The 26,239-nt window shown below is 37.7% G+C and overlaps 1 protein-coding gene across 3 annotated transcripts in view; it reads right to left on the bottom strand.

Moving 5' to 3' along the window:
* LOC130094677 (IQ motif and SEC7 domain-containing protein 2) overlaps window positions 1-26,239 on the bottom strand; it is a 76,088-nt gene that overhangs the window by 29,228 nt on the left and 20,621 nt on the right. Inside the window, exon 1 of one of the 3 annotated variants that reach the window (XM_056261091.1) lies at window positions 2,552-3,055. The exons of the other annotated variants lie outside the window; for them this stretch is intronic. Within the exon in view, the coding sequence (XP_056117066.1) occupies window positions 2,552-2,616 (65 nt within the window). The 5' untranslated portion in view covers window positions 2,617-3,055. Of the gene's footprint in view, window positions 1-2,551; window positions 3,056-26,239 lie in introns of those variants that run through there. 3 annotated transcript variants of the gene reach the window in all.

Raw genomic sequence — 26,239 nt, 5'->3', positions numbered from 1 at the left:
ACACTTGCTGAAGAACAGCGATTCTCTCTCACATACTCAGTCTCTCGCTGCCTCTTTGACAGTGTTGTAACTCTCAGCAGCCTGTAAAAGAGCTGAAATCTCTCCAGCACCGTTTAAACCCCTCAGACGAGAGGACTAGCGGATTCAGAAGACCCCCCACCAGCTGAAAAATAGAGAGAGAGAGAGCCAAGAGAAAACACTACAGCCTTTTTTTTACTGCACAATGTACTAAAGAGTTTTATGCTTTTTTGACAGGACTCAATCTGGCTGCTGTATCCGATACTTCATAGTACCAGTGTAAGAACATGAGGTTTGAAGCATTAAGGAACACAGCATGTTCCTTCAGACAGGTGCGTTTTATGAAGAAGAAACAGAGGCAGCACCTCCTCAAAATAACTGACAGTACAATAATAAAAAAAGAACAAATATGACAAAATATGCTACGATTGGCTGATAAATCTGTCAATGTGATAATCCCTACCTCTCATGCTCACAACCAGTCCCTAAATTGAACTAAATCGAACATACTGGTGTAAATGAATGAAATAGTTACAGAGTGAACAACTCACTCAGACATCACCACTTCAGGTCACATTAGTGGATATACTGTAAGCTTGAAAAGATTACTTTAATCCAAGATTTTGGGATTAAAATATCCAAAAATCACTAGAACAATGTTATATATTGTGTTGATGACTTGTGTACTTACATTATTATTACATTATTATTTACATTAATTACATTTCCAACAATGTTTAAATCCAGAGAAATCAACAATTTTAACCAATGTAACAGCCCGTGTCTTTACGTAGCGTGTCAATGTTATATCCCTCGAGCTTTAGAAACAATGGAAACACCAAAGACGCTTTAATATGTTATGTGTTTTATTAGACGGGTGAGCAACTGTTTGGATACCTTTATCGACAGAAAACATCATTAGTCTTATTGTTTGAATCTCTTGTTTTCTTTTGCTTTATTTGTAAGTAACAGTATACAATATATGAAAAAAACAAATTGCATGTTATTTAGCAACACAAGTGATTCAGCTTTTATTAATATGATATTCTAATATCGATCTAGTTTACTGCAATGTGCAACAAGTGTCTCATAGCACCCACCGAGCGAACGAACAGATTAACATAACTTTCAACACACTCATATGTATTATTGACCAAGTAAAACAGTTACCCCACAACTTTAATTCATCAAATAAAGTGACTTCTTTAAGTATTAAATCAGCACTTGTGGCTATTTCATTAGAATGAAATAAGATAAAAATAATAATGTGAATTTAAGTGATCAAATGTAACTGTAACAAAGTTCAAGTTCAGGGAAGAAGCGAAGAAGCAGGTGGACATTAAATGTAAAATGAATAGTAAAATAAACATAAACATAGAAGCATAATAAAAACAGCAAGTAAAATGCCCCAGGGTCTCAGCCACGCCCTGCTTAATACCACAGTAACATTTATAAAACTTTAATATATTAGCTCGTCCATGAACATGATTTCTGCCTGTCGGATAGCTTTTGTTGACAAATAATGGTCCAAAAAAAGGTGACTCTTAATAAAAATAGCCAAACACAAATTCTTTTTAAGTGCTTAGTCCTGTAGTACAAATTAAGAAAATGTAAAAATACTCAAATAAAATTAGGCTAATATAAACATTAAATTTACATTGAAAAAATGTTGTCATCTAAATAGTTATTAAATTCACAAATGTTTTATAATCACTTAATACTAATACATTATTATACAAACAAAACTCATTTTATGGATTAAATCAGGTAGAAATAGCTCTTTAAGATCCCATTTTTTACAGTGGAGAATTGGGTTGTTAAATGGGCTACAGAAACTGTAAAAATCAAATGAAAATGGTTAATTTACACTAGACTAACAATAAACAAACAATCAAACAAACAGACCATGGACTCTGCTTCCTCATTTCAAAAGGCCACCACACACAATTACCTTTAGTGTGTTCAAACAGGTTATACCAAATCCAAAGGAAGCTTAAAAAATGTCATTCGACAGTAAGATGTTTGAATATACAACAGTCATCTCAATATGTACAGTAAAGCACTCATAAAAGAGGAAAAATGATTCAAGCGTGAGTCAGTATTACACTTGTTTTCAAATGAGGGCGATTCTGTGTTGAGGGAACTTGTGACCTACAAGTCATTGCCAAGAACATCCATTCAAAAACGGAGACCACTGCACAAGCTCATAACTCTGTACATTACAGGTATTCACGTAGTAACATATCATTTAAAAGCATAACTGACTGTTTTTGGTAGTGGTTTCTTCTGACTCGTTGGCCTCAAGCGTTTTCTCTGCGGCTAGAGATGCGCTTCCATTTACAATAAACAGAGGACTCGCGTACACGCATATTGCGCGGTTTTTGTTTTTCCAGTGATGCTTCATAACAGGGTCATTTAAATGAACGACTCTAACATACACATTAAAATCCACTTAGCACAAGACAACAAACAATTCCAGCCAGTCGTGTCACCCCCCCAAAAAATAAAAAAAAATCATAACATTGCGTCTTACCAGTACACAAGCTTGTTATGAAGAATCGCTGGAGTCTTATCCGACGCACAGTTGATGCACCACATTGTTGCGAGAGAAACACGTCCGGATGCGCAAGCGCTATTTCATTTGATCGCTAATTTGGCTCGAGCGCTGACAGCGTCCCTCACGGCGTGCGCGCGGAGTAGGATTCACTTTAAAAGGCATGATTTGCGATTTCATGTGCTGTCATTAGCGAGGAGATGATGAGAAGCTCATTCTCTCATCCTTGGCCACCCTCTCTCCTCCTCCCCCCTCTTTCCATCTCTCTCTCTCCCAATCCTTTGAATCTCTTCAGGCTCGTGCAGCCAGCGTGACACAGCAGTAAGGGCGCGAAAACGCGTCTGCCAGTGCCAGCCGAGCTTGGCAAACCGCTTCCTGTTCGCAGCGCATGATCCGCACCTCAGGCAACATTGCATCGACTCTTCTGACAGGCTCTGTTCGGTGCCATTAAGATCAATCAGAGTGTCATGTGACATAATCTGTGTGAGTCACATCTCGATTCGTCGCGCGGTCCGGGGGAACCATATGGTGTCAATCTGGTGGTCAATGCTATCACTCAGTTCGCGCCACTTCTCAAAGTGCACTCTTAAAAATAAAGGTTCCAAAAGGGAGTTTTTGTGCAGTGATTCCATAGTAGAACCATTTTGGGTTCCCCAAAGAACCATTTTTTTCTAGTGTGAAGAACATTTTAATAATCTGAAGAACCAGCGCCGCCGCTCCCACCACGCGCATCACGCGCTGTGCGTAGGGCACCAAGTGCTGAGGGGGCACCAAAAATAGCCTAATGAAAAACCAATCATCAAACTTCTTGTTATAATCAGATTCAGCGCGTTCTTCCTCTTCATTCCGCAGCGGCGCCGAGCAGAGACAGAGAGCACGTCAGAAACACAGGACAGGGTGTGTGTGTGTGTGTGTGTCATGTGTTTGTTCATCTGAGCCTCATTGGTCTGTCACTGCTCGTCAATGTCAGAATATTTGAGATGACCAATCAAATCAAAGTAGGCGGGCTTTATGTTCACAGACGCTGAGCGCGAATTTTAACAGTGCAACTCGACGCTTCAGTGTACGGTCAAGTGCGAGATAAGATGTAAGTAGCTAAACTTAACTTTATTTGACAGTTTTTTTTAGGTCATAAATGTTAAACGAATGACAAAAAACTATTAGGCAAACTAATATAGTTTTGTCTAATTTCGCTATTTTGAACTGAAAATAGGCCTATGTAGCCTAGTGTAATAGTTTAGGCTATTGTCATTGTGAGGGGACAAGAAACATGAACAAAGCCGTTTTCATCATGTTAGCCACAGGATTAATAATGAATGTGTACATATTGAGAATAAAATACAAATTGTAACCTTTAGAAAATTAAAAAAAGCCAACTTTAGGAGGGGAAGAGACAGGGCAAGATAAAAACAAAGAGAAAAGAGTGTGATGCTGATGAGGAGAGAAAAATAATCAGCTGCCCACTGACATGGTTTTAAAGCTGTTGTTATCGATATATTTTTTTTTTTTTTTTTGCCTTCACAACATCTTAAAATGCACATCTGTAGTTCAGAAAAATCCAAAATTTCCCCCGAACACCCCTAACTAACCTGCCTCAAATTCGGAACCCCAGTGATTATAAAACCATGCCATTGCATGGTAATGAAACTAGTTAATAGTAAGCATTAGACCCTAAACTAAAGTGTTACTTTTTAATTTTTGCATTTTTTTTATAAATCATACCCTCATTGGGGGCTTAGCCCCCCTAAATGAAAATCCTAAATTAAAATGTTTTTTTTTTTTTTAGGGGGGGGGGGGCGGGGGGGCATCATAAAGGAATTATGCTTAGGGCACCAAAATGGCTAGCAGCGGCACTGTGAAGAACCCTTTTCCACTTTAATTGCATTGGAAATGTATAGGCCCTACTGTGGATGTTAAAGGTCGTCATGGAACCATGCCAAAAAAACACTTATATTTAATAGTGTGGATGTATCACTCTACGTTTCTCTCTTCATTTTGCACATCTGCCATTTATTAATTAATGTTTTATGTTTTGTCAGTGGACTTGAGCATTGAAGTACGCTGAGAGAGACGCTTCAACCCACTCTGTTGTGACAAGTCTCTTTTCTTCTCGTCTTGAGCAGTCTCGTTCCTTTCACATGGACATCAAAACACAGGAGAGATTGGTGATGTTTCTCTCTCTTTCTCTCTGTCTCCATCTTTCTCCCTGGCCTCAGGACAGCTTTATATAATTCATCATATTCCATATTAGCCACCATTTTGATGCCTTCTCCCCATGTTTGTCATCTGTCTCATTCTTCAGCACAAGCTGCTCAGTGTTCTGTTCACTTCATCTCTCCTGTGTCACTTTCTCTTTTCTTTAGGGTTCATACGGTCATGGTAAACCTGAAAGTATCAGGCCAGGGAATATTAAAATCGTGATTTCCAGGACAGGAAAAGTTTGTTTCTTTGGATACTTCACAAATACTTACTGTTAAAATTTAATTTATTCATTTAAATCTGTGCATGTCCAAACCAAATTAATTCTAGGGGAATTCTCATTGATTTTTTCATTAACATTTAAAAATAGAAACTAAAATTATGGCCTACATTTGTAGGAGTCTCATGACCTACATTTTGCCATTCATCACACTCTTGCATGTTATTTTTAAGAACATGAATGAGAATTGATGAGTTAGCTAAATTCCTGTCCATAATTGCTAAAATGCAGCATAATAAACAGCAAGGGCATCGATAACAATACATAAATATTGTTGGATGTGCTGGCTTTTCATGTTGCTATGAGATGTTTTGGCCTACTGTATACTGTAAAAAAAATATTTTTTTTAAAGTTGCAAACAAAACAAAAATAATACAAGAAAATACTCTTTTAGTCTTTCTACCTCAATATTTCATGTTTAATTCAATGTGTCACTTGCCATTTCTTTGAAATTAATTTCTGAGTGAACATTTTTCCAAACTTTTTCAGTGTAGACAGGCTATATTTTCAATTAAACCAATTAAAATGGCAAAACTGTCAGTGGATGTATTTAAAGGGATAGTTTATCCAAAAATGAAAATTCTGTTATTAATTACTTACCCTCATGTCGTTCCAAACCCGTAAGACTTTCTATCATCTTTGGAACACAAATGAAGATCTATTTGATGTAATCTGAGAGCTTTCTGTCCCTCCATTGACAGCCTACACAACTACCACTTTGATGCTTCAAAGAGTTCATAAAGAGATTGTAACCGGAATTGAGCGGCATAGTCCAAATTTTCTGAAGAGACTCGATCGCTTTATATGATAAACAGATTGAACTTCATTCACATATAAACATTGATCAGCGAACAGAAGGTCAAATGAACCTGCTTGATGCGCGAGAACAAACCTCATTGGTTCTCAAACGTGCTGCGTAACACACGAGAATGAATGTGTGAGAATGTTTATATGTGAATAAAAGCATAAATTCAATCTGTTCATCATATAAAGCGATCGTGTCTTCTCAGAAAATTCGGACAAAACCGCTCAGTTGTGTAGCTGTCTATAGAGGGACAGAAATCTCACAGATTTCATCAAAATTATCTTCATTTGCGCTCCGAGGATGAACGAAAGTCTTACGGGTTTGGAACGACATGAGGGTGAGTAATTACTGACAGAATTTTCATTTTTGGGTGAACATGCTGAATGATTGCACAATCACCTTCTCTTTCTCACCCTCTTGCGATGGCAAACTAAATACAGTCATGCTTCATTTTACAAAAACGAACAGAGCTCATATGTTTCATGCTTTCACACTGAGAAAACACATCACCACAAATGCTCTCATTCTAGGTGTACAGTATGAAGTGTCACCATACTCATATTGTTCCTGCACACATTGATGAGTTGTCTATTGCATAATACAAATGTTGTTGAAACCATCCTGCTGAAAAACTGTAGACCCACATCATGTAAATGTGCTTTGAGCTACTACTCATGCAGCACTCAGTCTATTTTAATGTCACCAGGGCACCACGTGATGCGTATCTCCACATGATTGGACAGACATGATGCTTCATGACTGTGCTCTATCGGCCTCCCGTGGTGGGCGGAGTCAACGTCAGTCTCCTCGCATTTCCCCTTTCATGATTCCCAAAGAACAACGATACAACGTGCTGCTGACTGCAATATTAATAAAGTCTAACTAGGTCATTTGAGCTATCAGAAAGTCTCTGCTTCAGAACGCAGCAAGTTCAACCAGCTGAGAGGAATGGAGACATCACTTTAGATTATGATTTCTGCATAATTAACACAGATGAAAACATTAATATCATATTTTTATAATAGTGAACATATCAGAACCTGACAACTCAAGAAATAATAAAGAGAAAGAGCAACCAGAAGAAAAAAAAACCGTGGCATAACATTGTGACATTAATTTAATGACAATTAAGCACATATAAACAACTGTACTTAGTCTTTTTTTTATATCAAAAGTGACAGTAAAGACATTAATTATGTTACATGTGATTTCTATTCCAGATAAATGCTGTTTTTTTTAACTCTTTATTCATCTAAGAATCCTTAAAAAAAAAAAGAAAGATATCACCGTTTCCACAAAAATATTAAGCAGCACAGCTGTTTGTAACCAATCATCATATTAGAATGATTTCTGAAGGATCATGTGACACTGAAGACTGGAGTAATGATGCTGAAAATTCAGCTTTGCCATCACAGGAATAAATTACATTTTAAATTATTACAGTTTTTACAGTATTTTTGAACAAATAAATGCAGCCATGCACTTTAAAAAAATATATAATTCATCATACATATAACTTCCGTTATTTTTCCGTTTGATTTTGGAGTGAATGGTGACCTGGAAATGTTTTCACAATCTTGTTCCATACATAATAAAGCATGACACTTTCAACCCTGTCTGTTGCTACTTCATTATTTCACAGCATTTATTATTCTCGCTTTACTCTATTTGTCCATTACTGTAATCCTGTTTACTTATCTCTTGCTCATCATTTGTCTTCCTTCTTATCTCTTTGTAAGTATACTGCACCCTCTCTCTCTTTTTTAATCATTATCTCTCTTTCCCCACTGCTTCCACCCTTTATCCCTCCTTCTCGATGCTGTCACTCTCTCTGGAAGAGGCAGACTCAGAGAAGGGGAGAGGAAAGGCGGGGATGAGAGGACAGAGTTGCTTGGTGACGGTTGCTGAGAAACAGATGTGGGAGGGGTTGCTGTGAGCCAGAGTCAAGAGTGAGGTTGCCATGGCGACCGAGGTTTCACACTGTCTTACAGGATTTGGCGCAAGATGGGAGGGATCACAGTACCTCTGAGGGGTTTGTAGCATCATATATCCACATATACAATATAAACATACACAAGTACACACATAAACACTAGAGCTAATATTATTTTAAAGACCTCCTGTGGTGAAAATCAAGTTTTTACTTTTGTGTATATGTCTATGTGGTGTTTTTATGTGCTTTAAGACAAACCATGCGCAAATTCATGTAAACACCATTGCTGAGTATTTTTCTCCTTAAAACTGCAGTGAATCAAAGACAGTCACGGTTTGATATCAACAGTGTTTCTGGCGTCACAAACTACCTTGTAACCAATCACATCAGAGTGGGCGGGCTTTAGCATATCATTAACTATGACCGCTCTGAAATAGGGGAGTCTCAAGAGAAGCCAGGTTATCAGTATATTTTTCTGTTAATATGAAAAATCAGGTACATAGGCAATATAGCGGGTAAATTATGTATATTACAATGTTATGATGAACTATATGCCTTTCTCAACAGACGTTCTATGATGTTCTGTCACGTTTGATAAATTTAATGCATCCTTGTTAAAAAATTTTTTTATTTCTATTAAATTTTTTTTTTACCTGATACCATACTTTTGAATGGTTTGTTTAAAGGTGCAATATGCAAGATTTTCAGTTATTGTTTGTAAACACGACATTTAAACTTGGACCCTCCTCGTGAGCAAAACACCACCAGAAGCTCAAGCCCTCTGACATGATATCGGATGAGTGGTGAGCTCTTTTGCAATTATTTTTTGTTTATCATGCATAAATAGCACTTTTTGTGTATGAAATATCAGTTATGCTAATAGTTACATGACTGGCTGTAATTTGCGAGCGAGTTTATCTTCAGTCTAGCTTGCTAATAGACGATAATTACGTGTCATCATAAAAACAAAATTACAATAACCAGTAATCTGTCGAGTTACAGATAGCAGTCAACAATTCAATAGCAACATCGGTGAACTGTTTTTGTGTTGAGAAACGACAACTTCCCACCCTCACCTGCACCGCACATCGTTATTGGCTGGAGGAGCGACACACCCAGGGGCGTAATTTGTGGGGGGGATGGGGGGGATATAACCCCCCCAATATTTAAATCTATGCATTACAACCCCCCCCATTATTTATACCATGATCACAATATCAGGAGGCATACCCAAACTTCAACCCCCCCAATGTTCAAACCAAATCTACGCCCTTGGACACACCCACTGGCCAAAGGTTGCAGCCCAGAAACAATATAGCGGGTAAATTATGAAAATTATGAACTTATGAAAATTATAGAACAGCAAAAAGAAAACATGAAGATACAGACACAGGGCAGCACACAAACACCACCGCACACTTCTAGTGGACCATAAGTAATGACTGGGAAGCATTATTTTTGTATGAGTCTATACCTTACTTTTTTTTTTTAATCCTGCATATTGCACCTTTAAACACAGCTGAGTTGAAGTATGACCCAACAACAATTGAGATGGAAACACATTTACGTATGCACTTCAGGAAGCTGTCCCAGCTAGAGGATGAATAGAGGGAGCTGTCCATTGTGCTGAATACAGCCGTCATCATTCACAGCAACTTGACCTCCTTTATAGTGGTTCACACAACTAATTCAGATAATTCAGTATTTGTGTTTTAACTAACATGAAACTATTAATTTCAGCGGATGTTAACTAGATTTGCTTGGAAATTGATTGGACATTGAACCAACACAGCACTAAAATTGATTATACAAAAGAAAACAGAATATTTTTTAAAATAAACATTTAAATGTATCATTTTATAAATATATTAATGTCAATTATTTAATATGAAAACCTTTTGAAATAATCAGCAGGCTATAGTTTGAGGCTCTTTAAAGGTTGCAAAACTTTGGCCTCTCTATCGCCACCTGTGGTCAAAATACAAAATTGCATGTTGCTAAAAATTCATATTGATGAAGGCTTACATTAATGAGGCAAGCACACACAGATTTAAGTACTTGCTATTATTAATAAATCATATTTCAGAGTGCAAAAGATAGTGCTGCAATTTATAGTTTTAACAAGTTGCTAAAAAGTGTGATACATGGATCATTTTGATCAACAAATGAGCTTCTCTTTTAATCCCATTATCCCACTATGAAATATGCAGCAATTACTCCCCACACTTTACAAGGGTGTAAAATTAACCTCAGAGCAAGTCAGGATTGAAAATAAGGCCACAGGGAAACTGAAGCTTAAAGCTCACTGATCATGTCTAATCAAACATGCTAATTTACACAATAAGCACAGAGCAAACAGTCACGTCTGCACACTATTGTACAGCAACGTGATTCAGCTGATGCCTGTCTGCAGGGTAACGGGACTGTGATCACATGAACGCTAGTACTGCGATGTGACTGCTACATTCTCTTCATTCATTTTAATCTACCAGAAAGTCTTCTTTAGCCATATTTGGACAGGATTGGTCTATATTTTGTCTAATATATTTAGACAAAATATATTTACAGCAGCTTCATTATTCGCATTAAGCGTAGCGTCAGTTCTGGCAGGTCACGTTAGTCAAGCTCGCATCAGCTGAGTCTCAGCTCATCCACGTCTACCTATAGCAATACGGCGCCTATCACTGTATACATAAGCTCCTTCAGTATTATCAGCAGCTATCGCGTTTCTCAGGAGCCAATTCCCTCCTCCATCCCCAGCTCCTCCTCTCGTCAGTCAGGATTTGGCATTCTGATTCCCCTGAATCAGACTAAAATTCCCTAATTACGTTGTACATTAAAATTAATTAATGATATCTGCAATACATTCATGTTGGTTCTGTTCTGTTTACCCTAAGGGGGGTTATTCTGCTCTCTGAGTTCCTGCCCAGAACAGAACTATACCGCCAATCCTGTATGCTAATTGTCAACCGGATTTGACAATAGTGGTCCTGACAGAACTGTATGTTAAAGGGGTCATGAATTGAGAACTAAAATTTTCCTTGAGCTTTTGACATTTAAGAGGTCATCATACTATAAGAATATCCTGTAAGTTTCAGAACTGAAAACTTCCTTGTTAGTCCAAAAACAGCTTTTATTGTAACCAAGCCCAGCGAACGACTGTGGAATGTGTCTATGTAATAGATAGGTGAAAGACCGCCTCTGCAGAAGAAAATCAACGCCTACTTTATCATTGCAACTTTGGCCCCGCCCACTGGTGTGTTAGTGAGATGATGAGGAGTCAAGAGCGATCAGTGGATCATTCCAAAAGATCTTAAAGCTAGGAATGTGGTTATTTATTTTCAACAATGAGAATGTCTCAGTTGAGCATTATTTGTTTGTTCGGTACATTGTGGATTATTTGGTAAATCAGTTCAAATTTCGGCGCAGGCTTTGCAAACAGACTTTTACGATATGGACTCGACAGTATTGCCACAACATGTAAGAAACTGTGTTAATTCTAATGCCTGATCTGTGACCAGTGATTTCTGATATGTCATGATTCGTGTACAGTCTTTGTTCTTTGTTCTACAGTTCTTTGTCTGTGTGTCAGTAAATCAAACCAGTGACTCAAACGGTCAACTTCACTTTGTTTCTCTTAGTAGGATGAAAATAATCTGTTATTTAAACTGTGATTAAATTATATATAAAAAGCGATCAAAGAATGTAACCTTTACAATCGCTGGAGCTGTCAATCAAACAGTGTGAGTTTTTCAGTGACTGAGTTCTAGACTCTCGCTCAAACTCCCGTTATAATTAACAAATCTCTCATGCGCTCAACATGTCTGTGACAGGCTACAATGCCACAATCTAAATATAATGCAATAGATCTAAATATAATGCTATAATCAAACACTTTTCACAATTAGTTAACCTTGAGAGCTGTAATAGTAAAAATGTGCTAAAAGTTTTCGAGAGAGTTCCACATGTAAAACTTCTATTCTATTCTAAAGCTATTTCTAATGCAAAGATGTTAGCCAATCACAGCAGTGGGTGTTTACACTGAAGTCTCACAACAGACACGCCCCTTCAAATCAAATCAGAGGGCTAAAATCAGGGTAGGAAAAATGCCATTTATTTCTAAATTATTTCTATTATTTATTTCTATTTTTGATGTAAAAATCATACTAACTTTATAAGTGCACCCCAGGAAACATTATAAAACAATAAACAATGCAGTTCATGACCCCTTTAAAGTTCTTTTTTTTTGTTGTCTTTTTCTCTTCTTATTTTATGTCATTAAGAATGTCATAATGTCATGACATTTTGTCATATTTGATAAATCTTAAAATGTAATTTATCCTTGTGATGGCAAAGCCGTATTTTCAGCAGAACAAGAACATTTTTTATTATCAATGTTGAGAACAGTGCATTTTTTTCAGACTTATTTTATGAATAGAACGTTCAAAAGAACAGCATTTATTTAAAATAGAAATCTTTTGCAACATTATAAATGTCTTTACTGTCACATTTGATCAATTTAATGCATCCTTGCTTAAAATTATTATTAATAATAATTCTATATATATATATATATATATTACTGACCCCAAACTTGTGAACATGCATGGCTGCTTTTGAATGCCCATCAATAAAGAAAATGCTCTTCGAAGCCAGACAGTGTCTTAACAGCGTCTGCCAGTAGGGTCTAACCAGGCAATGCTAACCAGCCAAATTTTGACCTGTAGGTTAATCCACACTGTCATCTATAATTCAATGATTTCCTCTGTCACTGTATTTGCTGTCACCAGTGCTTTCCTACAGAGCCGACGAGCAGGACACTGAACTCAGAGCAAAACACCTGAGGGGCAAACCTCCTGATATGAACATATAACTATCAGAGACTCTAGGAAATTGTTGTTCTTTTTAACAGCCGAACATTTCCATTTCTTCCATTTCTCTCGGATTATTGTTTTAACCATTCATACACTTCCTCCTGCTTGCTCTTCTGTTATATATGTGACCTTGGCTTGTACCACAATACAGTATGCACACTTATATACACACAGTCAGCACGCACACTCATGTATCCTCATGCAACACACACACACAAGATCTACATTTAATACAGTAATATAGTATAAACCAGTGTAGCACCAACTATGACGGCACTGCCCAACAGTGATGCCATAATCTCCAGCCGCGTGCAGAAAGAAGTCACCCTCGCCCTTTGATGTGCGCTTGCAATAATCTGCCTTTAGCTCCCTTTCATGATCACCACAAGCCGACACTTGCTGTCTACCAAACAAGATTAATCCGACACAGTCATCCCCGCTGAAACATATTAGCAAATTAACAATTTCTTAAATCCCTCACCATTTGAGGTCGCACGCCACAGCAGAATGGTCAGTCATCGCACATCATTAGAGTAAATGAAAACGAGTGTCTCGAGATACTTGGACAGCTCTCACTCAGCTTGGGATTGTTGACTCACTTCTCACTCAGACTTTACAAAAAAATAGCAAGTACATGACTCCTTGAAAAATGCTACACTGACTCAAGCTCATTCTGTCATTTTTTGTTTAATAAATAAATAAATAAATATTTATCAAGGTTGAAATTGTGAATTGATGTGAATTTTATGTGAAATGTAATGTACATTTTATGTGAAAAGAAAATATGTATTGTATTAATAAATATTTTTTCCATTATTCAAAAAAAACAAACAAAAAAACAGCATAACAATAACAATAAATAAATCAAATCATATTTTTTTGGACTCGCACTATGGTAATTGAATGACGTTCTTTGACCATAAACATACTATATATGAATATGATAGACACACATGTAATAATGGACACACGTGCTTTATTATATAATTATAAAAGAATAGCTATTAAATGTCTGCTTGAAAAGGGCTACAATGACTCACAATCATTAATCAATGATTCGTCTTGTAAATAAATAAATGGGATTTCTTTGGATTTGAAATGATGAAATGTATATTTCCATGATGCTACTTTAGTAGTATGGAGCACCATAAACATACTCTCTCTCTCTCTCTCTCTCTCTGTATATATATATATATCATTCAGTACCATAGTATTACCATTTGACACAATCGCTGTAGCAGGGTAGTAAGGGTTTGCTTTGCCTAAGAGAGCGAGGAGGCATTAAGAGTGACGCTTCAGCAGAACACAGCTCTAAATTACCCATCAGCCCTGTACTTTCAGACTGAGGATACCAGAAGTGCTTCTACCAGACACAGTTAATCTTCTGTCACTAGATGAGACCCATGGGTGCACACACACACCCCGTAAATCTGACGATTCTGCTGGAATTCTTCTTTAACCTTAAAACTCTCTTCAGCTTATAAATCTACTCACTTTCTCTTTTTCTCTCACAAACACTTGAAAATTCCTGTGTGGAGCCAGCTGCTTTTCTTTACATTATTAATTTAAAACATGACCTCTTGCTCTTCTTCTTCTCTCTCTCACACCCTTCCCCCTCCTCTCCTAAGATGGTTTTGACAGATTTTTCTCTCCCTCTGGATCTCTGAACTTGTCACTTCATTTCTAGATGCGTCAATTCATCATTCTTTCCATCCATGTCTCTCCCTCACGCTTCGACAACACAGCTGGTACGAATCCCATCTGCTATTGAACTATTACCCACCACTTCCAGTCTCAGACAAACATACGAACAACAATAACAACAATCAATTACGTTTAAAATCAGATTAATAACATGACACGCCAATTAATTCATCCAATATATCACAATTAATCAGATATATCAAATTAATATTTAACCACATATATTAATATTTGCTGAGAAAAACTAAGATGCTTGTTTCAACTTTTGACACACAGCGCAACTAATCAATTTCAGTTTCAAAACAGTGGACCAATCAGAAAAAGTTGGGGGTGGAGCAAGCACTGCAAGTATGTTTACAGTAGCAACTCATTTGTCAATAACAAGAAGCTGTGTCTGGATAATAATACCTCCTAGTTTTTTGTCCATTTCGGGGGCTGCGTTTCCCAAAAGCATCGTAAGACTAAGTTGATCGTAGAGACCATTGGTGGCAATTGTTCTACGACCAACTTAGGCTTACGATACTTTTGGGAAACGCAGCCCTGAACAGCATGTATGTTTCATTCTGTGGTATGCTTTTCTTTTTACAATAGATGCACCAATATTAAAGTTCTGACAGATACCAATAAGCCGAAAATAATATTGCTGTGGCCGATAACCGATAAAAGGCTAATATTAAATAGATAAAAAATATCAAGATGATATCTAATAATGACATGTAAATAAATTTTAAAGATACAATAAAATAATGCACTAATGATATTCAATTCAATTAAATAAATACAAAATATCTAAACAATATAAAAGAAAATCTTAAAATGATATACAAATCATTTTAAAGTATTGCACTAAAATATCTAAATAATAATATAGAATAATGAAATCTATAAAAAACAAATCACTAAAAATATGGCACAAAAACTCATTTTAAATGCATTAAGTGAATTCAGGAATCACAACATTAAAATGTACAGTATGAAAATAGATATTGATTTTGAGATCTGCTAAAGATTACATTAAATGCTGTTATTAAAGATTTAATTGAGTGTTAGATGATGGCAAAGGTTATTTAAATGTAAAAACACAAGATTCAATATCCAATATCGGAAGATCCCAATAAATAAAAACTCTAATATTGGCTAATAACCAATGTGGCATTGACATATTGTGCATCATATTTTTACTAATCCCGGATGCTGTGTCTCACGTTTTCTTTTTTAAACATTCGTCCCCTTAGAAATCAATATGTTGCTTCATTTATTTTCATATTGTCATGCTCCGACGGTAGGAAAATGATTTGTAATAAAATTCACATTCAGCTACAGGGCCATCATTAATTGTGTAATTTTAAATCACATCTTTTTTTCTCTCAGTATAATGAATCACAATAAATTAACAAAAATAATAATACCAACATTCCTAGTTAGAAGGGTGCTGAAGCTGCACATCCTCTCTCACACACACAGATGTTCACCTCCTGCCTTTTGTTCTCTCAAAAAGACAAAGACATCAGTTTTAGGCCAAATAAGCTAAATTAACTCTGAAACAAAGACTTAACCATACCCAGCTGCCTGAAGGCAGGCCAAACTGGTAAATTATTGAGTTCTGTCTCACTCAAGCATAAGACTTCACTTCACTCCGTCCCCAGTGGCTCCTGGGTTTATTTTTAAAGCAACATTTACACAAAAGCAGCCAGAACAAATGCTTTCCAATCTCACGCAATACTCCCATTGTAATGAAAATGGATAAATGGGTAATACAAAGAACTTCTGTGGGCCTTCGTCTCTAACTGTAATCACTGCTGGGCTACGTTCTAGAGAGAGTCAGCTTGTCCTACACAGTCCAAAACAGCTGATATCAGGAAGAAGCAGCACTCTTTACTAGATAGCAATATGAAGTAATAGTAAACGTGGTGCACTGACGAGCACGAACAAGATTAGCTGAATGTGAATTTGAAAATGTCATGGATAAAAAGGCCCGCAGTCAGCATATTTCCCGTGCAGGGTGAGCGGACGGTCTGTTATCTCAAGACTGTCCAGCCGCTTAGTTAAGTGTCAGCGCTAATGCCACGGACAAACGTGCAATGATGCAGTGAGTCAATGAAAGGATGGAGTGTACAAACGAACGAGAGCTTACCGCCACGCAGACACAGAGAGGTCCCATTCAGGCTGAGAGAAGCGGAGGAAAAAATAACCCCTCTTCCAGTCTACCCCGTGTCTCTCACACCCACCCACCCCTCCTTCTTTCTCTCACTCCCTCTCACTCTCTCTCTCTCCCTCTCTCTGAGTAGCGGAAAGGCTGCATTCTTGACAGGTCTCTTCCACGTGTGTATTTCACTCATGAGTGCACATGCACACACACTCGCACACAGGGATGTGTGAATGGGCTTTTTTGCAGTGCGGGGTAACGGAGGAATGCAGGGACCAGGTATATTGTTTATTAAAATATTAAATATGTGATTTGATGTATTAAAAGACTTCTGTAATCAGTTTCTAGGAATCAGTTTGGCTCGTTCTGTCATTATCAGTTTTGGTTGCTCGTGTGTTTGCTGTCTGCCTGAGAAATGCAGCAGATTGCAACACCTTCAGCTTAGATTTGAACAGCATGTGTGTGAGATTTACTGTGATGACGATTCGGTGGCGGTGAGATAAACCTGATGGAAACTAAAGCTGAGAGTGCATGATTACAAGGGGCTGAAGAGTGAAGAGATTTTATGAAGAGCACATACACTAAATAATTACCTGTACTTGCTGTCAAAATATCACACACAAACACACACACACACACACACACACACACACGCAGACACACACACACACACGCACACACAGACACAACAAAAAATTAAAAATGATGGAATTTAGTGCATTTGGCAAACCCGTATGCTGTTATTTCTTCCAAGGAACACAGAAAGGAAAAAAATGAGCAGATTGTCATGTGTTCTCCATCCCAATAAAAATAAATAAGAATGGATATTGATTAAAAAAAACACCATAGTCAATACGGCTTATTTAGTTATTTCTGTGAGAAACAGACTGAAATCATTATTGTGGTCACATGGCCTACAAGATATCATCATTGACGTCAAACCTGGTACAAGGTGTCTTCACACTGCATATTTGAATATTCACAACCAAGTGGATGAGATTTAAGATTTACAACAGAGGGAAAGATTATGAAATTAAGTATATATACAGTATGTGTATATATATATATATATATATATATATATATACACACTCACCTAAAGCATTATTAGGAACACCTGTTCGATTTCACATTAATGCAATTATCTAATCAACCAATCACATGGCAGTTGCTTCAATGCATTTAGGGGTGTGGTCCTGGTCAAGACAATCTCCTGAACTCCAAACTGAATGTCAGAATGGGAAGAAAGGTGATTTAAGCAATTTTGAGCGTGGCATGTTTGTTGGTGCCAGACGGGCCGGTCTGAGTATTTCACAATCTGCTCAGTTACTGGGATTTTCACGCACAACCATTTCTAGGGTTTACAAAGAATGGTGTGAAAAGGGAAAAACATCCAGTATGCGGCAGTCCTGTGGGCGAAAATGCCTTGTTGATGCTAGAGGTCAGAGGAGAATGGGCCGACTGATTCAAGCTGATAGAAGAGCAACTTTGACTGAAATAACCACTCGTTACAACCGAGGTATGCAGCAAAGCATTTGTGAAGCCACAACACGCACAACCTTGAGGCGGATGGGCTACAGCAGCAGAAGACCCCACCGGGTACCACTTATCTCCACTACAAATAGGAAAAAGAGGCTACAATTTGCAAGAGCTCACCAAAATTGGACAGTTGAAGACTGGAAAAATGTTGCCTGGTCTGATGAGTCTCGATTTCTGTTGAGACATTCAGATGGTAGAGTCAGAATTTGGCATAAACAGAATGAGAACATGGATCCATCATGCCTTGTTACCACTGTGCAGGCTGGTGGTGGTGGTGGTGTAATGGTGTGGGGGATGATTTTTTGGCACACTTTAGGCCCCTTAGTGTCAACTGGGCATCGTTTAAATGCCACGGCCTACCTGAGCATTGTTTCTGACCATGTCCATCCCTTTATGGCCACCATGTACCCATCCTCTGATGGCTACTTCCAGCAGGATAATGCACCATGTCACAAAGCTCGAATCATTTCATATTGGTTTCTTGAACATGACAATGAGTTCACTGTACTAAAATGGCCCCCACAGTCACCAGATTTCAACCCAATAGAGCATCTTTGGGATGTGGTGGAACGGGAGCTTCGTGCCCTGGATGTGCATCCCACAAATCTCCATCAACTGCAAGATGCTATCCTATCAATATGGGCCAACATTTCTAAAGAATGCTTTCAGCACCTTGTTGAATCAATGCCACGTAGAATTAAGGCAGTTCTGAAGGCGAAAGGGGGCCAAACACAGTATTAGTATGGTGTTCCTAATAATCCTTTAGGTGAGTGTATATATGAGCAATATCACACGAGTAGCAGTGCGATATCGGTGTATATAATCACGGCTGTGATTCGGTCATAGGGACGAATATATATATATATATATATATATATATATATATATATAGGTAGCCATATATACATGGCACTTTCCACATCTCAACTAACTGGAAAAAAATCATTTTAAATATACAAACAGAAATAAAAATAAACAGAAATATATTTAAAAAAAATTAAAAAGCACAACAAAATTAGTAAACCACACTAAAATTCATATGAAAACTTAATTTAAAATAAAATAAAAACTAACTTAAAACATTAATGATTACTATCTATATATAAATAATACAAAAATAACAAGGACACTTTACAATCAACACAGAAAACAAAAGTAACACAAAAACCTTCCAAAAACATCCAAGTAGGCTATATGCTTGATCGCTTTAATATATACTTATATTTATATTTAATGTATACTTCTGAAAATAAGTATACCGAACAACCTGGTGAAAACCCAAAACCACACTTCGAGGGTCCTCATCTTTCCCTCATTCTGTGGGTGTTAACGTTGCCTTTAAACACTGATCTGGGACCAATTGGGTGGTTTTGCATGTAAAGGTTAGTGCTGCGTTTGGATTAGTGCAAAACACACCCAGAGCCCATCTGTTTCTATTTGGCTATAAAGGGCACTTGAGTGATAAACATCAGGGGATGTAGCCATTTACTGAGAATAGGAGCTAGTAGAGCTACCCATGATCTTTCCCACATAAAATGAATAAACAGGCATATGGCACCAACAAATGAGACAAGAGCAAAGCAAGCTTGATTCCTGATACAGCGGCTCCAGCGGCGGACAGGGAGCGAAACTGCCTTAAGAGCAGCAGGGTGGCATGGATTCATTTAGAGCTTAGAGAACGGGACCCTTCTCTCTGTAGTTTGCATACAGGCCGTAACCACCACAGCGGTGCTGTGCGCCATTCAGAATTGAATTGAGAACACATTTTAAGTTCAGGTTGAGTTCCTTAATTTGAACTAAAGCAGCAAACATGATGCAGAACTGCAATTCAAAATTGAATGTAATGAAGGAGAAGTCAAATGAATTGAAATTCAGAGAAATTCATGTAGCTAACTTTTAACTATAGAAAAGCTAAATTTGAAAACTTTGAATGTTGGATTGCAAAGGGTTTGGGTTAAAACATTTTTTTTTTAGATAGAACCATAGATAGAAAGAGCAATAGACAGATAGATAGATCAACAGTCAGACAGAGATATATAGACAGATAGATAAAGTAGATTGATAGATAGAACAGAAAGACAGACAGACAGAGAGATAAATAAATATAGAACAGACAGATAGAAAGAGATAGACAGATAGTAGATAATAGATAGATAGAACAACAGATAGATTAATATTTTGAGGTTTTTGTGCACTTTACTGTAAAGTTAGGCAAACAGATATAAGTTGTTTATATTTATGTTTAAATATCTATCACTGTGGTCCTGCGAGGCACAACATTTCATTCCACTATAGGTCTCCACATACAGTATAGCAGAATGACAAGAAAGCAAATTTTAATTTGACATTTTCTGAGCACATACCTGCGGGACGAGGTACCTACTAACCGCATACAGAACAGCGGCCAAAAGTCTGGACAGATGCACTGCAAAACAAACATCACTTGCTTTCCCCCCCCCCCTTTTTTAGAGAATTCGAGCAGCACCTTTCCTCCAATACTTGACTACCAATAAGGCTCCTTTATATTCCACACCACATAGTCCAGACTCCCCAGTCCTTCTGCTGTGTGCTTGAGGCCCAACCGTTGAGACTGCAGCACATCCATTTAAAACCGCTTCTGCTCGTCCTGTCTGTCACGGGCCAGCTCTGTGTGCTGAAGTGATATGAGAGATCCGATCCCAGCGGCAAGTGTGACAGCAGTAAACACACAGCTAGGCTAGCAGACTCTCCGTAGCCCTTTCCAGCACTGGCTTGAATGTAAGTTACCTCACGGGATTTAGATTTGATGACTGTGCAAAAGCAAATCCAGAGGGAGAGAACCTCGTTGACTGTTCCTGGCTGAGGAACATCATTTCCCACAATATTAATTAATGGATATATATCAGTAAATGATGGGAAAATGAACCCAAAAAACACTCAAGTTTGCATTAATGGGTGAACAAATAACATCCCAGAGTATTTTTCTGCTCCGTGTGCTCAAGAGGCCTGTTAAACACATTTGCCCTGGGAGCAGTTTTTTTTCTCTTCTTTTTCATTTTGCATACTAATATATTCAAATGAGAACTCTAGATCTAATATATAAATCACTGGTGCCTTTTGATGCTTCTTATCTTTGATGAAACCCTTTTAACCTCTGTTGAGGAAATGTTCTGGTCATCTTGGATTACATTCATAGTGCCGTTTCAGGGTTTCGTTCATCGATTTTCCCCGTTCCTTTCATTTTCTATTGCCCTGAGGTTGTATTTTCCGGTTCTCACCCTTCCCCCCTCCAAAGCTGACACTTCCTTCATCTCTTCCACTAAGACTTTAATCAAATTATCCCCGCACGACCTTGCGTCCAACTGAAGTGACACAAACTGAAACACATCTACACGGTACAATCAATCAGTCAGTCAAACTCTTATTACAGTTAGCTTGTTTCCCCCCAAAAAGGAGCACATTCATAATTTGCCTGGGATCCCTAACGTATCTCAGCTCTTTAATGAGGTTGCACTTTTGTAATGCGTGTACATAATTTTAAAAAGCCACACAGTGCCAGTTCAACCCTAGGAATCAGCTTAGTGTTTGAAAACATGTCGGTGGTGCCACAACAGAGGTATGTACAAGTGTCGTTATCTGAAGGCGTCTGTTTCTGATCTGCTTTTATTAATTAAATGCAAGAAGATGCCTTCGGAAAAACTCGTACCTCTCATTAAAAGACTACATGACCACATTTTAATCTGGATCATAAGAGCATTTATTCAGTCGCTTTCATCATCATCATCAGAAGCACCATCACCACCACATCACCACCATCATCAGTAACATTCTTATAATATTCAGTAATACTCTTTAATATATCAGTTTTATATCATATCCATTATCATTCATGTAATGTACATATATCAATTAATGTTCCACCTCCATTGGAAAGGAGTAGGAATGATGTTTTCAGTATTTACAGCATGTAAAAGAGAGAGATAGAGAGAGAATAAAAATAGTAAAGAAGGGCTCTTTCATGTGTGACTCATCGCATTCATTCCCGCTGTGAGCGCTAAATACAGGAACACGCTGACTGAACGCATCAGGCGAACGATTCCAACACTCATCTCCGTATTAGCAGTGATGTCGTGTCATTTTCATCCACTGTATGAGAGTCACAGCATGGTTTATGGGGAGGTACTACAGGCATGCATGATGCATTCGGTTGGATGCAATGTCATGTTTCATAATTAGTACCAGAGACCAAAATTTCGATTTTGCTGCTGTAATATTTCTGTAATGACATTTTTAGAAAGGATTTTCTTTCATATTTACGAACGATTTTGCATTCTAGCAGCATGTTTTTTGACACATATTTATTCACTTTTGACTAATAATACGTTGTTGATGACTTTAAATAAAAAGTTGACATCTTCTACAGAATACCCATTCTACTACATTATGCTAAATTGCACCAGGAAGTAAAAGTTTGGTAAATTAGAACTCTTAATTTGCATATTTAATAAGATGATGCTTAATTTGCATATTTTAAAACTTGGTCAATACTCTTTTTCATATCACAAAAGTTGAATTTTTATAAGTCCCCTGTAGTACGTCCCTAGATTAAAATGTTCCACCATGATGCGAGAGGCTCCTTTAAAAGTAGCACACTGCTGCAACGACTAAAGGAGAGACTTGAAGTCACTGGATAAACCAGTGAATACGAGCCTTTCCCCTTCAACTCCATTCATTCTGTACTTAACGGCTCCCAAAGACATCCAAAATGCTGGTACAACAAATTAAAAACAATTAAGCCTCCACAATAACAAAAAAACTATATCAGTCACAACCATGAAAGAGTTTAAAAAGAGCAATGACTTTTAGAGAACATGCATTAGAGTTTGAGAAACTCTTTTCTTATTACCAGTTTATGCAGTTGAGTCTCTGAGCAAGTGGCAAACAATGTCATTGTCATCATTCTGTCACAAATACGGGGGCATTTCATAGTCACACATCTGGCAAATTTGTTTTCTTCTATTCCTCAGTCCTTTTGCAATCCTTCTCATGAAAGATATTTGGTTCATGCAATGATTTCCCACACCTTGTATTAGTTTTTCATATGACCTCAACATTCCTTTCAATTGATTTTCTAACTGATCAGGCAAGGAAAACTTATCTTATTAAAATCATAAACGCGAAATCAATTTCCCTAAGCAGTTCATTTATGTATGTACGTTGTGCATGTCGTGTTCAGTATATTGTACAGTACAATCACATAATTACAAACAAAACACTACAGTTCCAGAATATCTCTTCATCCAAAACAATCTTGGACACTTTCACCAATAAGGTGAGAGGGTTTTTCATCAGCCAGCTGTGGACATCTAGCTACTGGAACCACCACATCAGAGCGATGTGATCTACAATAGTGCCAAACGTTTTGTTTACGTCGTATCTTTTATACCTGAGGTACAGTAAGAAGTCTACTATAGCAATATCTCACTACTATACCTGGATAATTCAGTGCCATTTTTGAGGATGCATTCATTGAAGTAGGCCAGGGATTGAAAAACTTTGATTATCTTATGAAGCACCTCTTAATCCCTGTTGTTGTTACTAACCTACATCGCTAGACTAACATGCCAACCAGGCCTTTTTCTCCTACAATGTGTCCTGCACTGCATTGCGTTTCAAACGTTGACATTTACATGTATGTACAGAGTCACAAACTTTAGTCTGAGTTGGTAGAAGTGGGATGACGACGACCGGTTTGGCTTTGGATTGTTAAGGTGATAAGCAAATGCCAGTAAACAACAGTACAAAAAGACAAAATGTCAAGAAAGTGACTCAAAAAGAACTCTGGGGGATGACAAATGGTGGTCGGTGAAGCTTCACATTAAAATATGGCTTTAGAGAGGCTTGCCGTCATGCTGGGCTTGATATATACGCAAAAGTGTGGTAAATCCTTAATTTCGTTGGGAAACTTTGACAGTTGGGCCGAGAGACAAGCGTCTTTTTTTCTCTCTCTGGGGAAACGGAGGATGATAAAAAGAAACGCATATCCTTTCTTTTGACACTAAATGTGGGAACAAGCACAACACATCACAGACCATACTAAAGTTACACAGGCGTTTGGCAGACGAGATACAGAGGCCAGAGAACACATGGAGGAAAGACAAAAGCAGAAACCAAAGAGAAGCTGATATCGCAACAATGAGAGGGCCGGGAGACAGGCGGTGGTGGAGAAAAGGGGACCATCTGCTTTGTTTTCTTTTCTTCGGGTTGATCTTCCACTTCAGATCTTCTCCAGTATGTCCCCTTATTAATACTGTACAGCAATGGTTTTCATTCCTTTTCGCTCGTTTCAGTCACGTACAGGATATTTGTCCATTTCCGATGCGTGGTAGGATGCAGATGACATGCTAGTGCAAAGGATATTTTTGTATTTTGTTTCAGAGGTTTCAGTTAAATTAAGACCAGCTGCATTTAGGCTGCAGATTCAGACGCAATAGGTTCAAGTTTAGCATCCAGGTGATTGACAAGCACCCCGTATAGTTTTGTTGTAGTGGGCAGGGCAAACCAGGGGGATGTTGTCAGGGGTGGGGCCAACAAGTCTGCTGGTTACCTAGAGGAGGGGCTACTGCACTCAGAGGCAGGGCAACAGAACTGATGGGCGATGTCGTCATCCTCATCCTCTCTAGGGTGCGGCAGAAGCGGATGGGGAGTGGAAAGAGTAAAAAAAAAAAAAAAGTTTCAGAAAAAGAGAAGTGAGAGAGTAAGTACAGTAAAGAGAAGGAAGAGTGATGAATGGAGGAATGGATGGGTCGATATATATATATATAGTTGTATATAAATCCAGTGACATTCACTCTACAGTGCTGTAATGTGCTGTGATTCAAAGTTAGAGTAATTTGCTTGTAAATTAGAATGAGGGTGCCGGAATGAGTTTTAGAAAGGGAGTCAAAAATGGGCGGGTTATGATGTCACTAAATTAATTGGAATACAGAGGAAACTGAGCTCATGAATATTAATTAGCTAGCACTGACATTGCTAGGTAATTTTCCTAGACTGTCAAATTATGTTCATGAATTAATATTCATGAGCCGAGTCTTCGCCTTAGTACTATTTATATATTGGCCTACGCAGATGTGCATGAGTTCCATGCCGACTTTGAAATGAGATACAATACCAAGCAAATATGTTTGAAATATCAGATAATATTAAAAGCTAATAAGAGTGCTGCAGGAAGTCCTAAAAAGCACATAAACAAGTCAGCATTTGTGCCCCTCCGGTTTCATCGCCCTGAAGTCAGTGTTTTTTTTTGGATGGGTTGTAGGTTAAACTCCTGAATTAAGGTCAATAGTTAAGACCAGCTCAAGATATTTTCACGTTTTAATCTGACATAAAATAAGATGTGGTCACTAATAAGTGGTTAAATGGAACAACAGAGGTTGTGGGAACATTAAATGGTTAGTTCACCCAAAAATGAAAACCATCCCATAATTTACTCACCCTCAAGCCATCCTGGGTGTACATGACTTTCTTCTTTCAGAAAAACACAGTCGGAATTATATTAAAAAGTATGGATTATGAAAGAGCCGTATGGATTCCTTTTATGATGGATGGATGCACTTATTTGGGCTTCAAAATCACAGTTACTATTCACTCCCATAATGCTTTGAAGAGCCAGGATATTTTTTTTAATATAACTGTGTTTGTTCTGAAAGAAGTCAGTCATATACACCTAGGATGGCTTGAGGGTGAGCAAATTATGGGATAATTTTCATTTTTGGGTGAACTATCCCTTTAAACATTACACTGAACTGGAGTAAATTCATCTAATCACTAGTCTTTTACAGCCTCATTGTGTTTATACTATTTAATGTATAATACTATCTATAATATAATATTTAAACTCAAACTTTTCAAAATTGTAGATTTTAAAATATATATATATATATATATACACTCACCGGCCACTTTATTAGGTACACCTGTCCAACTGCTCGTTAACACTTAATTTCTAAGCAGCCAATCACATGGCGGCAACTCAGTGCATTTAGGCATGTAGACATGGTCAAGACAATCTCCTGCAGTTCAAACCGAGCATCAGTATGGGGAAGAAAGTTGATTTGAGTGACTTTGAACGTGGCATGATTGTTGGTGCCAGAAGGGCTGGTCTGAGTATTTCAGAAACTGCTAATCAACTGGGATTTTCACGCACAA

This window comes from Rhinichthys klamathensis, unplaced genomic scaffold (genome assembly GCF_029890125.1).
Source record: "Rhinichthys klamathensis goyatoka isolate OS25496 unplaced genomic scaffold, OSU_Roscu_1.1 h1tg000180l_1, whole genome shotgun sequence".
Taxonomy (NCBI): Eukaryota; Metazoa; Chordata; class Actinopteri; order Cypriniformes; family Leuciscidae; genus Rhinichthys; species Rhinichthys klamathensis.
This window is presented reverse-complemented; position numbering and strand designations above follow the sequence as displayed.